The sequence below is a fragment of the Mustela nivalis genome (genome assembly GCF_964662115.1).
Source record: "Mustela nivalis genome assembly, chromosome: 20".
NCBI classification, from domain to species: domain Eukaryota; kingdom Metazoa; phylum Chordata; class Mammalia; order Carnivora; family Mustelidae; genus Mustela; species Mustela nivalis.
The window spans coordinates 33,965,594-33,984,250 of NC_139039.1; the positions used below are offsets into that span (position 1 = coordinate 33,965,594).

The 18,657-nt window shown below is 40.4% G+C and overlaps 1 protein-coding gene across 1 annotated transcript in view; it reads left to right on the forward strand.

Annotated features, from left to right (window-relative positions):
* Window positions 1–18,657, forward strand: part of VEGFC (vascular endothelial growth factor C) — a 101,527-nt gene that overhangs the window by 70,839 nt on the left and 12,031 nt on the right. Inside the window, exon 4 of the mRNA XM_082715827.1 lies at window positions 10,221–10,372. Coding sequence (XP_082571953.1) covers window positions 10,221–10,372 — 152 coding nt within the window. The remainder of the gene's footprint in view (window positions 1–10,220; window positions 10,373–18,657) is intronic.

Sequence of the window (18,657 nt, forward strand, 5' to 3'; positions counted from 1 at the left end):
CCTCTAGCCTGCCGTCCTCACTCACACTTGTCAGTCTCCCTCACCGCCCGTCTTCTCCTTGTTGAAGTACCAGTCCTTCCGATCTGTCACATGGCTCAAGGAGTCCTTGGGGGAGACTTTTCTGACCTCATTGACTGTATCATGTATTTCTTTTAAAGGCTTTATAGTTTCCCATACTTTTCTCTCCTAGCGCTTCCTTCATCTTAGAATCCTAGTTTATAACAATATAGCCATTATTATTTGATGAATGTCCACCTCCTCCATAAAGCCAAGAACACATCTGTGTTGCTCACCAGTTCCCTGAGTGTCGGGCACAGAATTGGCACACATCCCCTTTTGGAAGCACATTAAAACTGACCCTCTCACCAGAGAAAAAGAAGTGAAGATATGGACACATCCGTAGAGCTCATCCCACAGTTCCCAGGAAGGGCGGTATCCTTATCTGTCGAAACAGATTTTAAAACTACTGCCTTAAAGGCCAACAGTAATATAGTTGGTTAACTCATGTGTGTAATTTTTAAACAAACTGATCCTATTGCCTAATCAATGTATGGGCTATAAATTTCAGAACAGTATTTTTTAAATGTCTGTTTTTGAACAAACGGAGGAGAAAATGCTCCTCTTTTTTTTTTCCTATTCACAGCTGACATGAAAAGTCACCATTCTATTCCTCTTACTATTGTCTTAGTAAATACACATTTTACACATGTGCCAAATGACACCAGGACTGCCTTAGGTAAAAACCTAAACTTAGAAAACAGAAAAACCATTTTTTTTTAATTTATTTATTTGACAGAGAGAGATCAGAAGTAGGCAGAGAGGCAGGCAGAGAGGGAGGGGGAGGCAGGCTCCCCGCTGAGCAGAGAGCCCGATACGGGGCTCGATCCCAGGACTCTGGGATCATGACCTGGGCCGAAGGCAGAGGCCCAACCCACTGAGCCGCCCAGGTGCCCCGAAAAACCATTCTTAGTAAAAAAATGAATGAACGTAGTCTTCTGTTCACCACTGGTTTCTATGGGACGACTGCATATTTATTACCTCCAGTGCCTGGATGAGGTCCCATGTGGACTTCCTGGGTGGCAGAGTGAAGGCACTTATTCTAGGATAGGTGTGTATGCACAACAGCACACGAGCTTCTGTCAAGTTGGAGGTGTCAGTCAGAAGGCTGTAGGCTTCAGAAAGTAGAAGCCTTCCAGGCTAAGAAGAGCTTTTAGTGCTAAATTTAAGGTATGTGTAGGTAAAAAGGAATTATCTGGTATCCCCAAGTAGGATATTTTTTCTAAGAGAAAACTAAGTCCATGTTGATTATACAGAATCAGTTCTCACTGAATTTCATCCTTTCAGGCTCCTCCAGGCTTCCTAGAATTTAGGATGCCTTTTATAGCAGATTTAGAATGTTGAAATCATTCATTTTGCCTCCTGCCTCCTAGTCATCTGCTCATAGGAAAGATAAGAATTTACCTATACAACTTTTGAGGTCTGGCTTCTTGTGGTTGGTTTGTGTTGTACATCTCTCCTGATTCCCATACTCCAGCCTGGGACTTGGCTTCCCCTCTGGTGGGTCCTGCTTCATGTGCACCATGCTGAAGTTATGACCCGTTCCCCCAAGCCCACTGCACCCACACAGATGGACAAGCAAGTAAATAACCCTCTGCCTCTTCCAGTATTCTCTTTGTACATGACACCACCATCTTTTTGGTTAATCGCAGTTATTCTCCGTTTCACTAAAAGGCCAGTCAATAATTCCAGGTAAATCTCCCTTCCAAACATGGCTAGAATCTACCCAGGGTCATCATCCTGCTGATCTCATCTGTCACGTGGGCGAGCCTCGTGACCATCCTGTATCTCCCTATCTCCCGCCTAGTCACGGGCCACATGACAGGAGTGAGTTTTTGTCTTCTAAATGAGAAGTCAGTCTCTGCCCAGGCTAGCATGTGTTCTGAGTGATCTATGCAAACGCTCTAAGCTGTGACATACTTAGAACGACACTCTCCTTAATTAAGGGGCCTTCTTTAAGTCAATCCTTACAGTGTGGTCTATGAGGCCCGCTATGATCTGGCTGCTGCCTAAATCTGAAGCCCCAGTTGTCACTGCTTTCTCCCAAATACTACTTTCCACAAGGACCTAAATTCACCTACTCCTTAAATGTTGTCAGTACCTCCTTCCATAGGGTCACTACAATACTCTGTGTTGGAACCATCTCCTCAAGCAGCTTCCAATACCCACCTCATCGAGAATTTCTGCTGCTCTTTAGGCCTAGATGTGAAGGTCACCCTCTAAGACAGCCTGCTGTGTGGTCTGCAGCATCCTTTAATGCCCATATGTCAGCATCATTACCTCATCTGTCCAACATCTTTAGTCCCTAAGCTCCAAACTCCATGACAGTGGAGACTGATCATTAACCTTGATCACAGCAAAATTGCTGGCACATAGTAAGCATTAGGCACTAAATTCCATAAATAAAGAAAAGAGAACAGATTTAGGTGAATGTGTTTTGAAAAATCAGAGTGATATTTGGGTAGAGATAGCCGAAGAAGACTGGGCATGTGATTCTAGAGTTCTGCCACGGCGATTGGATCCACAGCTATAGACACAAGAGGAAGCAGCATATTGATAAATGCTGTTTGAAGCCCTGGTGTCCTTGTTACTACCTAGAGAATTCACGTATCAGGAGAGAAAGAGCAAAAGCCAATGCCAAGGGAAAGCCAACATTCAGTCACTGACAGTCCCACCCATTTCTCCTTTTGACTTCTTAATATCATGCTCTTCTCCTACCTGAAGAATCCACTTTTAATGATAAAAGCAATTATTTTAATTTAAATTGAATTAAGCATATGGAGTGAAGCACCTGTTCGTACTCTGCCATATAAAGGGTTAATGCGACGAACAGATCCTGCACTCAGCACAAAGGTTAGCAGGGAAAGGCAGTCAACATTTGTCAAGTAAATAAAAGTTGTCTCAATGTGTGAAAGAGAAATGCAGGGCTTTATGGACATGCACATCAAGGACAGTGAGACATGAAGCTCCTGAAGGCAAGGTTTTCATGTGTGTTTAACATTTTTGCTTATATTTCAACTCATAAAAGGTTACACCTAAGTAGTACCTTTCCTATGTATATTTTTTATTTTATTTTCATATACTGTATTTTCAATATACTATAAAGGAGAGCATGGGAGGATCTCTTTCAAACATAAAGGGGAAGTTCCTTATTGCTGTATTTTCTGTAGGGGAAAAAAAAGAATTTCTGCCTTGTTAAAGGAGTTCCAGACATATCCTTTAGCAACAAAAGTTACCAACTAGAATCATATAAATTTTAAGGACAATGTACCTTAAGTATTTTAAAACCCAAGTTTTTTATTAAAACTTCCTAGAATTTGTTTTATGGGGCTCAGTGAAGGGCAGGTTAGCAGAACGTGTGAGGAAGCCACAGCCATTAGTCAAAAAGTGAAACCAGATGCACGAAGCATTCCAGAACGAACTAGTAGGTCACAACTGCTTCAAAGTCCCCCAGCTATCTGCTTCTGAGAAGTACATTGGGCGTCTTTTTGACCTCTTTCATAAACATGTGCTTTCAGTATATTTTCTTATGAGAAGTTGTATATTTAAGAGATATAACCGAAAAGGAGAAAGTGAATTTTGCAGAAGATAAATTATTTGATGACTCAAATAGAGAAGCAGAAGAAAGTCATCTGCTTTTGAGCCAAACATTTGGATTAAAACATTATTTTTAATGTTCGTATTTACCTTACATAGTTTTTTGGGAGATAGGAATGAGAAAGAAAAACTACCAAACCCAATGGGGCTTCCTTGGAAATCTTGGAGTTGGAGCTAAAGAACCTCGGCCTCTTTGCTGGGTTCACGAGTGCCGGTGGAAGGAGCCAGCACAGAGTGGGAGCTGGGTCTTCCCTAGTTCTTCTCAGGGACCTGCACAACAGGATTTAAAATTCTGTGTTGCCATTCTAAAAAAAACAGCAAGTTAATCTATTTTGTATTGTTTTATAAAGAAATAATACAAGCATATATATTAGCAAAAACATCCCAGATTATATCTGAGTTGAGCTGAGCGCTTCACAAAAAACTTTTTTTTTACCAACATGTATTTAAACCTAAGTAAAATGTGCAACTATGGAACGCAACCCAGAGATACTGTTTTGCAGAGCAGCAGTCTGAAAGATTGCATTCAGATGTATTCAACAAGTGGAATGTGATTTGTTTGGAATCTTTAGCTAATTAATATCTGGCAGGCACAGTTGTTGGAAATCAGGTTTTATCCAGATGTTCTATACCAATACAAGTTATCGGGAGTTTAAGAGTAACATTTGCCTTAAGAGAAAAAGATGCGTCCGTTAAAAATACCCTTTTCTCCCAACTTAAGGTATTTATCCTGTGTACAGATTTTATCCAGAATTTCTAAAACTCCTGAATGGGGGTTTTTAATTGCAGCACTGTATCTGCATTTTATGTGTAATAATTCATAAAAAGTAACTCAGTACAAACATGAATCCATTAGCATCTGCTGTCCTACGTTCTTCCCAGACCCACTTTCAGTTCTGTAGGTCCTAGAAGGTGGGCCGTGTGGTTCAGATGCTCCCTTGAAAAGCTGGTAGTGGACCCTCAGTTTTCACCTTTGCCCATTTTTAGGGATTATTTCTTTAAATGCCATGTAGTCGCTCTCTCATTTTACAGTTATTACCACACTGTCCAGGAGCTACACATTGATACTTCATTAATGGACTCAGGGCTGGAATATTTAAATTAAAAATAGCAATGAGATATGCTATAAAGAGAAACTGGCTATGTTGGGGGGTATTAAAAAATATGTAAAGGGGACGGGGGTTTTTTTGTTGTTTTTTTTTTTTTTCCTTTTTTTGGTTTGGTATTTGTTCCCACATACACATTCCAAAGGAATAATCCAGGATCTTGTCAGTAAGGAAGTTCTACACCTTTCTCTTGAATAGCCTGCAAGATAAGTAGAAGCAGGGATTGTTGCTTTGCCTTTGCGACTGTTGCTATGCTGGCGTGAACAATTCTATTGTCTCCAAATGTGGCTTTATTGAAGTCCATTTTTGTTGGTGAGAATCGGCTATCAGATATTCTTATGAAGGAACACCACTAGATAACGAACAACTGGGAACCTCTCATTTGATAATGTTTGGTGTTTTCTCCTGTTTGTGGAGGTTTTACAGAATACACAGACTTTTTCCCTCCATTTCCAGGCTTATTTAAATGCCATCTTTATATAAACCTTTTGCTCTTCAAAACCAGCAACTGCTCTAACAGGCATAAGCAAAACATACACCATCAGTCTCCATGATGAATTTTATTACTACTTAGATCCTAAATTAGGTACACGCTATTATCATGTATTCAAGAACAGTTCACTTTATAGCCTGAAACTGTCTTAGGAAAATCATCATGTTCAAAATATCAAAGTATAAATGTCATCATCCTCAATTAATACTGGCTGAGTACACATATAGACAAGGAATGATTAGCTCATGCTGAATATAATACATAAACTTTGCACTCTATGAGCTTAAATCCAAAATAGAAAATACTAGTGTGCACCCATTAAGGCACAAAACGGTCTAGTATAAGCATTCTTGTTTTATAAAAATTTAAAGAATTTATTGATTGTTTCAACAGTGGTGTGCATGGGTAGACCTTGACTCTTTTGAGAGAAAATTACAGTTATTTACTGTGTTGGTTTAGATCTTTCTATAATGGCAAGCATGGATTTCATGAGGGTTAAAATGCAGGTTCTTGCTAATAGCATTTGTGATAAAACTATTTGATAGTTCAAAATCCTAACCTAGTAAATTTATATATGTATATGTATATTATGTGGATATATATGTATATGTAGTATATACATGTGTGCACATATGAGAGAGAGGGGGGACAGAGAGAGCTGAATGTGGCAAGGGTTATGCATTGATGGCTCTTGAGAAGCTAGCAGGGCGCTTGGCTAGTTAGTGAATCAATAGTTACTGAAAACTAAAGAAGGAAAAATTCTAAACAAAAACACTGTAATTCCTCAAAGATTCAACTCACTTTTGAAGGAGAATCATCATCCAAAGAAGACCACTATGAAATCACACCATTACTATCCCTCTTTTATAGGAAACAGAACTGAGGCAAAGGGAATTTAGAGAATTCTTCCCAGTCACAGAAGCAGGAAGGGGCAGGTGCAGACTCACGTGCCCAGACTCTGCTCTTGGTTCTTCCTCTCTCTCTAGTAAAGGAGCGAAGTCGCTAGATATTTGGAAAGTATATTTACTTGCTTGCTGGTGGCACCTTGTGAGTTTATATGGTGATTCAAATTATTAATATTTTTTAGTTCAAAAAAGGTTACATTTTCTAAGCATACACTATCTGATTAGGCAAAAGGGCCTGCAGACATTTTTAGTAATTTAGGGATTCAATATAGCTATTCAAAATTCACAAACTGATCTGTAAGGGGGAAGACAGAATTTATCATACTTATTGAAAAGGAAGTAGAAACCTTATAATCCTTTTAAGTGAGAGAAGTCCATCAATATATTCACTTAAGACCAGTGCAGACAGAATTTGGAAAATGAAAGATACCCCTTCAGTATATGACAAGGCATGATACATACAATTGTGCCTTGATGCACACACACATGGCGTGCTCTTGTCCTGAAGGTCGTAGAGGAGGAAAGGTTAATTATCAAGAACCTTTCTACTTTTAATATTGGCTAAGGCATCTTTCTCTGGACTCTTGAATTTTGTCCACACTGATAGTTAAGTAGAGAATTAAAGAAACTAGGTAGAACATTCAGGTAAAAATTTGGAGGTGGAAGATATGTATTTCAAGAGAAGGAAAGTCTTAGATTGATTTTTTTTTTTTACTTTAAATTTTCAGAAGATTTATTCCTTTTGATGAAATTAACTGAATTTAACTGGTCAGTTTACTTAGACTCAAAGAAGAGAAAACATCAGTAGTTAAAATTTGGGGTTTATATTTATTTAACTGTAAGTACATTTTTCTCTCATATTGTACTGTAGTTTATTTTTTTAAGATTTTATTTCTTTGAGACAGAGAGAGAGCACAAGCAGGGCGAGGGGCACAGAGGGAGGGAGTAGCAGGCTCCCCACTGGGCAGGGAGCCAGTTGTGGGGCTCGATCCCAGGACCCCAGGATCATGACCTGAGTTAAAGGCAGACGATTAACCCACTGAGCCACCCAGACTCCCCTGTACTGTAGTTCTAATGCTTATGAATGTGATCAAATTAGTTGACTGTGATTGTGACTGTGCAGACTGATTGAGCGATGTATTTTTTTAGCCTCTCTTTACCTGTCCCTTTATGCCTTTAGTCCGCGTGTTCACAGACCACAACTCTCCTCCGCCCCTTGGAAGTTTAGTACCAGGCTTATTTTCAGGAAGATGCTTTCCTGATGTGCACTGAAGTGTTCTGATCTCCCTAGAACCTTCTTCAAAGCCCCAGTTCCTGAGTCTGCACTTGGTACTCACAGGGAGGTCCTGGTTGCGGAGATCATCCCCCAGCACCCCCCCCCCCAGCGGGGGCTGAAGGCTGCCCATACTTGCTGTGATCTCTGTGCCCTTAGGAGAAAGTGCCAGAACGGAGTCTGGGATGCAGCAGTCCGGGAGGAAAGGTGCATGGGAGGTGCTGTGAGGCACAGGGTTGGGGAATACCAGACATGCTTCCACACCAGAAGCCCCTTACCCCTCACGCTCAGGCTCTCTTCTGCTTCCTGTCACTTCAGACGGTGCCAAACCCTGCAGTGATAACTGACCTCCCATCCTCCAGGCAAAACTCCCCCTGTCCGACCTGAGCTATCTAAGAGCGTTCCCTCTGGTCACTGGAGGGCTCTCTCCTCTCCATCCCCACCCTGCCCGCGGCTCCTGTCCCATAGCCCAGCCCACCAGAGCCCTTAGAGCCGCTTTTGGTACCATTTGTTTTCATTCCATCCCTACACTTACTTCCACTGCCCCAGACCTCCGACCCTGTGGCCACAGACACCTTCGTGAAGCGCTCCTCCCTGCCTTCGGAGTCCCGCGGCTTAGCAGTGACCCCCTCCTGGCTCTCTATCTGCATGGCTTCCTTCTTCCCCGACGTATTTACTACTTCATTTGCCTTTTTTCATCCTTCAAGTGCACCTGTTCCCCGGGTTTCCATTATTAGTCATTTCCACCTTCCAGTCATGGTCTCACCAAGTAATCTCGTCAGGGTCTAGGACTTCCACTACGACTCTAACGTTGTTGCCTTTTAAATGGCTCTCCGAAGCTCTGGCACAAATCTAATGGCCTAGTAGACATAAATTCCTAAGATTTTATGAGCAGACCTGTACATCCTCCTACTATTTCTACTATTACGGGGTTTAAAGAATTTATAAACTTTAGACATATGAAAGTTAAATAAGCCATTTATTAAACACTGCTTATTTTTGGAATAACTTTATGTTTCTTCTGTTGCACTGGTTCTTAACATAGGGTCCAGAAATGTTCTAAGAAGCAGAGAAACTGTAGTGTATTTAGACACTACACAATTCTCTCTCTTAAAATAGTTTTACCTAGTGCAAAGGACTTCTGTCAGTGACAGCTCATCTAATAAAAGGTTTCTCCCAAACTGCATAAACAAATGTCCTTTTAGGGAAGAAACTGGTCAGCGTCATAATACTGGGATATGTTGAGGTTATATGCTGGGATTATCTACGTAGCACGGACAGTATTCTGGAGAACATCTAGAATCTTGAGACAATATTCAAATAATAACACGTCGATATGGCAATCAGGATGCATATCACATTAGTTTATGTAATTTTTCTAACAGTCCCATGAACAATGGGTCAAATGTTTCCTCAGTTTACTGGTTTTTAAAGAAATATACAGCTTAGATAAGTTAAATGACTTTTCCAAGTTCACACAACTTACAAGTGGGTTTACTCTTAAAAAATGCCCTGTCGGGGCATAACCCTGGGCTTGTTCCGCCTAAAGTACCTGTGCTTAGAAAGTAGCTGAATTAGAGAAAAAAAAAAAAAAGTAGCTGAATTTTTCAGTGACTATAGAATGAATACATTTCAAATGAAGAAAATGTGGAGTTTATAATTTAGCTATCTCTGTGTTTCATTCTTTAAAATTCATTTCCATGAATCTCCCTGTAGGACTAAGTTGGCAACTAATACAATTCCCTAAAGATTGTCAGTGATCTTTAAGCGTTGGCCTGAAATTATATGGACTGGCCAAATCACAAAGCTCTGAAGTTTGTAACCATTTTTAGCATGGCTCGTATTGCTGAAAAGGCACCAATAATACCAAAGCAGTTTAGCTACAGTTACAGGACTACAAACTGATCTTACCAAGCAAGTAATGGCCAAGATTTCACTTTCACCATCATTACTAGTAATTCAGACTTTAAGAAACCTGGGAATTTAAATCCACTTAGTTTTACTTAATCACTAATTTGTTTATATATTCCATTAATTTTGGAGAAGAAACAAGAGAATTAGAGTTCCCCATAGACAAGGCATTCAGAATGAGACTTGAAATTTTGAGACTCTAGCCCACAATTGTGTATCATGTCCCACCTTATTTTAAGCTTATTACTTTCATAACACCTTTGCCAAAATAGCAGGAACAAACCTTTAAGTGATGAATGTGTTTCTTTTTCTTTTGAACATAATTAATTGATAAGATAGAGTGGACAAATGTAAAACTACTTTGAGGTAGAAATTTAATTTGGAATGAAGACTGATTTCACATCTCTGTATTTTGTGTCTCTGTATTCAGTTTACATAGAACAGGACATCACCAAACATCTCTAGGTTGTATGGCCAATAGCTTTGTACTCTTCTATCACAAAGATACTTATATCTGTGCCACTTTTTAACAACCCCTGGAACAATCTGGGACTCTGGAAAGATTCTTTTTCCCTGAACACGGTGGTTTGTTGCATCTCTGCTCCGTGATTGTTAGCTGGTTATCAAAATTCTAATATGCTTTATCATAGTGACATGAGATAAGTAAACGGACTGTTTATTATTCTGATAAAGGATACTGATTAGAAGCAGAACAGGTTCTACAGTGTGATCGTGAAAGCCTTCTGCATCCTGCATGCAGAACGAGCACTATGTTATCAGAAAGAGATAATCTCACTCTTGGGGGACTCCAACATTGACCATAAAGGTATTTTTTAGCATCTATATAATTTTTTCTTCTTTTTGTCCCTTCTTTGTAGTTGTTTGAAATCACAGTGCCTCTCTCTCAAGGCCCCAAACCAGTAACAATCAGTTTTGCCAATCATACTTCTTGCCGCTGCATGTCTAAACTGGATGTTTACAGACAAGTTCATTCCATTATTAGACGTTCCCTGCCAGCAACACTACCACAGTGAGTATGAATTAAAGCTTTTGCTTTCTGCATCCTCTGCTAAAACTGTTTTCAAGTAAATACAGTTTATTATGAGAATTCTTGTGAAATTTGCTATAATATACTTTGCATCGATACAAAAGAAGATGAATTTGGTACTGCAGCACAAAAGTAAAATTAAACTGAGACAGGGAGGTCCTTTTAATAGAGTAGTTCTCAACATAAAACAAGTATTTCTATGAGATGACACAGATTGCTCCACTCTTCGTCCCCCATGCAACCAAGTGTGCAAATTCACAATTGACGTGAAAGCTAAAGCCATTTAAGCCTCAGTAAGATTTCTGACCCAAAACAAAAAATATTTTTAAAAAATTATTTTACATCTATTAGCATCCAGTTGCCTTTCTTCATATTTTTTATTTCAGCAAGCATTGAATACTGAAACACTAAAGTACTTGAAAGAATTTTCTCTTACTATTACTTCAAATTAACATTCAAAGTAACATTTGCTATTCAAATTCCTTTCTCTGCATATTTTTTTAGCCTGGTAAAGGGCAACAGATGCTGTGCTTGCTCACACAGAAGGACCTGCCTAGAGCATTGAGTGTTGACTCTGTGAAGAGTTTATAATGACTCGTTATACATTGTCATTAAAAATCTAGGAACTTTCTGCTTTCTGCCCCAACATGAAGCTGCAGCTCTTTGGTTTTCAGGATGTCCAATGCGTGTGCATAAAACTTACCAAACTTTGACATTTGTAACAAAATTTTAAATAAATCGGTGTGCAAACATATATATTACCAAAACAAACCAACCAACCTCTTTAAACCTTGCATTTAGGGGACTTGACAATAAATGTGATAATGTTAGTAGTTTTCCCCAGGGCTTCTTTACTTAGTGTGGCAGATTGGAGCCTCATCTTTCCAGAGACACACAAAAAACTATGGCTAGCCTAACTGGAGTGAAGTCTGTCCTTCACATGGGAACACAGAGGCCTTACCAGCATCTATGCATAAACTGAGGCCCCTGCTTGGGGCACAGCACCGACAGAACCCCAAAGTTGTATGTGCAGGTTTACTCACTCAGCTCACACATGTGTCCCCAGCTCCCGTGGCCATGCCTCCCTTCTGAGAGCTTCAGCCATTATCCCCATGCTGTTCCCAAAGTTAGGTTTCAGATGGACCTGAAATCTCTTATATTGCTGTGTGTTTAACTATATTGGATAGAACAGGCACAAACATCAAAGCTTTATTCTGTTTACATCTACATTATTCATAGCACTTTTCTCTCATATCCTTGGAGACCTCTAAATCACACGGTTGTCATTAATTGCTTTTTTTCCTGCTGTCACACACCAGCACTGTTGATTTGGGAGGTGGTGTGGGGGCCGAGAGAGATGGGCTCCAGCCTAGGCCTGTATCTCGTTTCCACCCCTGGCATGCTCGTCCGCTCTGTTCTGCATGTGTGCCTGGTCTCATGCTGGGGTGTCCAGACCCGTTCCCTTGGGTCGGATCTCTCCCCAGCCCTTGCATAATGTCACCCCTGAGCTTTCAAAGCCACCACGCCATTCATCTGACCAGAAACTGCCTGTGGCTTTCAGCGACCCAAAGGAATTGAGCACAAAGGTCTCACCTCCTTGTCCCATGAGCAGCCTTCCTTTCTTGTTTTACATCTCATTGCTCACCGAATCTGGGTTCACAAAGTCTCATTCCCTGAACACCAAGCTCATTTCCTGCAGCGCATCGCCTTTCTCTTCGCCCTGGCATAAAATAAGTGCGCTTTGTCATCTGCCTTCCCAAAGGAAGTTCCAGCTCTCGGAGTTCAGGTGAAGGTCTCTGTCCTGCGCTGTCGTGTCCAGACACCACCGCCGTCTCCGCTTCCTGAATGCCCAGAGCGATCCCTGTGTGTGCTTTCTCCTTGCGCGGGTTTGTGGGGGTGTGTAGACGGGCCTGTGCGCCTGGACTGCGAGCCCCTGAGGTACGGGCAGGCTCACAGCCACCACAGCTAATCACGCTATGAAGTGCCTGAGCCATTTCTCTGCTTTTAGCCCTTTTCCTCGGCGTTTCAGCTCACCCTGCCCCAAGGCCCCTGGGCAGCTGCTCACAGGATTCCCTTATTTTACACCTGACAAGTCATCAGGCTTCAGAGCCGGGGGCTAAACAGTAACTCTGCTGACCACCCGCGCTCGCTGCATGAAGTGACTTCTGCAGTGTTGAAGTCATCTGCAGTGTTGTGTAGCAATGGCGTGTTTGCCCAGATTTTCATCCTTACTCATCCCTGTAGCTACTACACCGTCCACGGCAAGAACAGACAAAACGAGTAGAAAGAGCCTGTGCCTTCCAGCGAGCCGGGTCTGAGCACGAATTCCGGTTGGCTACTAAGTTCACTTTTTAAGGCTGGGGCTTTATGTGTGTGAACTGCAGTTTGCTTGCATGTAAAAGCACAAAGACGTGCAGAAGAACGAATGGAGTACGGCACGCGCGTGTGGTGGGTAGCTCAGAGCCTGGCGTGTGAGAGAGAGCATGAAGGGCGGATTTATTATTACCATTACGGTTCACATCTGATGCATGCATCTGTGTTTTTCAGTGTTTCTTTTTTTTACCACCATCTACAATGAGAAATGCAATATCTATGTTTATATGATATGCATATAGCATACATAATGCATAGATTTAAAGGAAATAACTGTGTAACTTTACATGTAGTTATAATCATATAGAATCGTAAAAGTAAAACAGAATATCATTTTAAAACACTTTCCTTGATTGTAGTGCTACCCAACCCTTTTTTCATTTTCACCTCCGAACTATTCTTTTATAGACCTTTTCTCTAATCGCCTCACTCATAAAATTGTAATACCATAGACCTATTCATATCTCTGTAAGTGTCATGTGTATATTTGGGCTTTATACGTAAAAAAGGTAATGTAACATAGGCTTAAAAGTGACAAAAAAATTTTATAGTTAAAAGTTAAACTGAAAATGTAAAAGCTATGGGACACTTGGGTGGCTCAGTTGTTATGCATCTGCCTTCGGCTCAGGTCATGATCCCGGAGTCCGGGGACCTAGTCCCATGTCAGGCTCCCTGCTCAGCTGGGAGTCTGCTTCTCCCGCTAACCCTCCCCCTTCTTGTGCTCTCTCTCAAATAAATAAATAAAATCTTAAAAAAAAAAAAAGAAACTGAAAAGCTGTTAACGTTGAACATAATTTTAGAACTACAATTTCTGCTGAGAAACATTTAAGCTAACTTATTTAGTAGTAATATATGAAATTCCATTGGGAAAGTACCAATTGATATAAATAACAAATAGTACAAACATTTTTTAAGGAAAACATAACAGTTATTTTTCCAAGAAAAGGAAGATAAGTTTTTAAATAATTTCTTTTAAATAGTTTCAGATTTTTTAGAGAATGTAATTTTGCTTCCTATGCGAAAACAACTTGTAACTTCTGTAGCTGCTAGACACCCACTGTCACCCCTTCTTTCTTCTCAGCCTGTGATATACTATGACTTGAATAAATTCTATGGAATTAAGTAATAAAATGTAAATTCTTTCTACTAAATTTCCAAAGCTCACATCACTACCAAAGCATCAGAGACAGAGTATAAGCAGCAGCCGCCAGGCAGCCACCAGGCACACACAAGCACCTGTCATTCTGTGTTTTTATTATTATTATGGGCAGAAGACATAAACAAACACTTCTCCAAAGAAGACATACAGATGGCTAACAGACACATGAAACAGTGTCACTCAATGATTTTGATACTGAGCACTTGGCCCAGAGAAAGTACTTCAGTGACAGCCCTCTCTTCACTATAATTTTATTTGTTTAAAAGATTTTATTTATTTATTTAAGAGAGAAAGGGAATGAGAAGGGGGCGGGGCCCAGGAAGAAACAGACTCCCTGCTGAGCAGGAACACCCCCCCCCCCCCCGCCATGCAAGGCTCCATCCTAGAACCCTGGAATCAGACCTGAGCTGAAGGCAGAAGCTTAAGTAACTGAGCCACTCAGGCACCCCTTCAGGATAATTTTAAAGCCCTTATCTTGCATACTCTTTGCATATCTTCAGGGCCAGTGCTGCTCACATGACAGCCCATAAAACCCAATAAAAATTAAATACTGATTCAGAAGTTTTTATTGGGTTTTGGAGAGCCAAAAATCAATGCAAGATTCAAGATTCCTCCTCCTCAATACCCAGTTTTTACTCCCTTACAGTGACATTGCCTCCATTGTGAATGTCTGCCTTACTGTGATGCACTTAGATAATTTCTCTTCTCTTCTATTTCTCTTTCTTTGAATGTTGGTCTCTACTCAATATGAATTTTGACCCACAATTTAATTAAAACTACTATAATGGCAATTTATATAAAATGAATATATAACTATGTTATAAAACCATTTGTTAAAAATTAATAGGAATGGCTGCCACAATGGCCAAAATTAAGAAATGACAAAACCAAGTGCTGGAGAGGATGTCGGATGCTCACGTATCACTGAAAGACATGTGAAATGGTATAACCACTTTGCAAAAACATCTTGGTAGAGTCTTATGAACTTGAAGATACACTTACAAATATAATCCATAAATTGCCTTCTAGGTATTTGCCCAAGATAAATAAAAACATATTCCCACACAATAACTTGCACAACAGTGTTCACTTAAGCTTCATTAGCCAACAAATCAGCAACCCAAATGGCCGTCAAAGAGGAGTGTGTAAGCAAACTGCACTGTGTCTGTACAGTGGAGCATTACTGAGTGATATAAGCAGAACGAACTGTTAATGTGCACGACATGAACGGATCTCAGAACATTAAGCTGAGTGACACAAGCTGAACTAAAAAACACATGTTATAATACTCAATTTATAAGAACTCTAGAAAAGACAAATATAATCTAGATTGAGAGAAAGCATTTCAGTAGTCGCCTGAAGGTACAGGTGGTAGGGATTGACTGGAAGGGACAAAGGGAAGATGTGCAGTAGTAGAAAATGTTCTGTATGTTGATTGTGATAATAGTTACATGGGTGCATAAATTTGGGGGGGGTGAATTTAAAATAGCATTTTATCCTATGCAAATTATTTGTAAAAAAAATTGATTTTTGAAAAGGCAAGAGAAACAGATCCTTTTACTAACTATAGATTTGAAATTCATTTAGGTTTAAAATGGTAGCTTGCTTAAAATCTTTATGGTAATTAAGTCAAACCTCTTAAGATTCTCATGATTCCTCAGCGGAGAGAGCTTCCCCACCCTCCTTCATATGGAGTTTGAAATTTCCCAGCCGTGGCCACAGCTCTTCCCCAACCACGTGCTCTCAGGAGCCACCAGCACGATGAAAACGAGGCATTCCTTTCTCATGGCGTCATATGCCCATTATTAGGGGATTAAATAAGTAGTGCACCATTTTGTTTCATATTATTCATGAAGGAATATAATTCAATCACTAAATGAATCATTCATAAAATAAGTGATTCATAAAATAATTGAGTCTCTAAAACAGGCCAAGAACGCTGCAAGGTAGTAGAGAGAGGACAAGCATGAGCCTGCCTCCTCCTGGCCTCATAGCACTGACAGTCAAGGAGGTAGGACCCGTGTTCTAGCTGGATTAGTAGTAGCAGTAGCAGCTCACTAGACATCACTTTGCACAAGCATCTGCCCACATCATATTCATACAAGCCCCACAAGGAGGCCACACCAGTGATTCACGCCCCAGAGCACGGGGACGAAGGGTGTGCACCCTGCCCACAGCTTCCTGGTTAGGAAATTCCTTTTCTGCTTGGGGTTCCACTAACTTCTAGAAACCTTTTGCTACTCATTTCCCTCAGCTACAAAACAAAACGTAAATCAAAGTGTTATTAATAATGCAGTGTAAACTTCATAACCTAATCCTCGTGACCAACCTATCCAATGACACTATGCTCTATTACATACCCATCTGATACTGTGTGAGGATGTAATAGAATAAGAGCAATAATGAGAATGAGGAGGACAACACCTCACACACTGGGACGCAGCGATGTTCATCATCAGTAATCCCTGCTCAGCGTTAGCACAGGGCCTAATGCCTGATAGTGAGCATTCAGTAAATGTTGGCTGCTATTTTTACAGACATTTTACAGATGAGAAAATTGAGCACTGGAAATGTTAATTAGCACATACAAACCTAACAGCTAAGAAAAGTGCTAGAAAAAAAATAAAAATTCAAGTCTTATAGCTCTTAAACCCATGTTTTCCCCAATATCTTATGGAATTTCTATATTTATCAAAAAAAAGAAAGAAGAAAACTTTTCAAGGCTCAATGTCAGCAGAGCCAAAATAATCAAATTCCAGAGGTGGAAGAGATTATATTGAGAAGAGATTAGATAGCAATACTCATATTGACGTACTCACAGATTATTCTCTTCCCTTCCAATTATTCCCTCTTATATTTTCCATCAGCTTGAACACCGTAGAGTCCCCATGACCCCTTACATGGAATGTTTCTTTCGATGGAGAGAGTCATTTGTGATTAAGAAGGGATGCCCTAGATTTTGTTCGTTGGTAAAAGTAGTATTCATTCATTCATAAGACATTTATGTTGAGTCTGACATGTGTGCCACACCATCCTAAGAGATGTGGGATATTAAAACAATGGATAATATACTTCCTTAACTAAAACAGCTCATGTGCCAGAATATAAACACAACTGCATCTAGTATAGTAAGTACATGAAACACAATGCTGTGCTTTATTGAGTTATTCATCAAACAGTCACTGTGTGTCTGTGTGGTGCAGCTACCATGCCAGGCTGTAGAGAACGTACACAAGATTGCTCCTCTAGAGAAATCCCATAAGCGAGTCAGTCGTGCGAACAAGGAACTGGAGTTAGTGTGGCAGAGGAAGTGTGTATGCAGGGCACATGCCTGCCATCACGCTGGAGATGGAGAGGACCAGCCTGGGTCTGCAGAAGTCCACAGGATTGCACCCGCCATGCCAAGGATGGACTTTTTCTTCAAGTTTCTCAAGAGCCATTAGAAGATACATGTCGGACCTGTCATGTTTACATTGTATATTCTAGAAAGAACATCCTGAAACCTGTGTAGGTGGGTTGGAGGAGCAAAACAGGAGAAGGAAAAATGGAAGCAGCTCACGAAATAATCTGATACAGAAATAATAAGGGTGAGACCCACGGTGGTGGAAATGGGGATGGAGAAAAAAGAGGTGGAAAGACATTTTTCAGAAAGCCCAGCACTTGGGGGCCACGTGTGTGGGAGAACGCGGAGGCAGAAGTTAAGGATGAAAGTGCACGGATGATACAAAGACAGAACGCGTGTTCACGGGGAGAATGGAATGGAAACGAAGAATTTGGTTTGAATATACATATTGGTGTCTGTGGTGTCTGTAAGAAATCAAAGTGAAATATTCCATAGGCATTGGGATCTGGAGGTGCCCCAAGGTGGGCACACTTCTTCAGTAGCTACCGGCATGAAGCTGGTCGAGCACTGGAAGAGATGAACCCACAAGGAAAATAGAGACCATTAAAAGAGAAGCAGCAGTGGACACTGGGGATGATCGCTACTTAAGAAACTGGGAGAAACAGTGCTCTGCGCCGGAGACTTAAGAACAGCCAGAAAAATTAAGACTAGTAATGGTTTATTATGAAATCCAAAGGAGATTGCAAAAACCAGTAATTCAAAGAAAAAAGTGGTGGGATGATCAAGAATTAGGTCAAACTCAAGAATGACCAGGACTGACTCCATTATCGGAAGGACAAAAAGTGGAGATAACGTGTTTATTGATATCCCACGTTGCACAACAGTCTTGAGAAAGAGGCAGAGGAAACAAGAGGGTGAATTCTGAAGGTGAAATTCTCAATTATTATATGAGAAACCAAATCAGAGGGATTAAGTCATTTTCCCCACCATCACCCGACTGAGAGGAGCAAACCAGAGATTCAGACTAAATTTGGAGCCAATCCATTCCTCTGGGAATCCAGTCATTACTGCATTTTTAACTTTTTTAAATTTCAAAAGAAATCTCCAAATAAATACTAAAGGACAAGGAAAAAAAAAAACCTCACAAAATGATCTATCCTTCCATATTGTTGGATATGGATATATTCTTCCATATGTTGACTTGAAATTCAACAAGCATTTTGTCATATTCACTTAAGATACAGCTCAAAGCCCCAGTCACCGTTCTGCATCCTCTGTTCCCAGAGGTAACCACTGCCTGGAAATTGTATTCTCATTCATGCTCTTCCATTTTTATGGCATACGGATGTATTAACGTAGGAAAAAATAATGTATAGTACAGCTTTGTTTAAA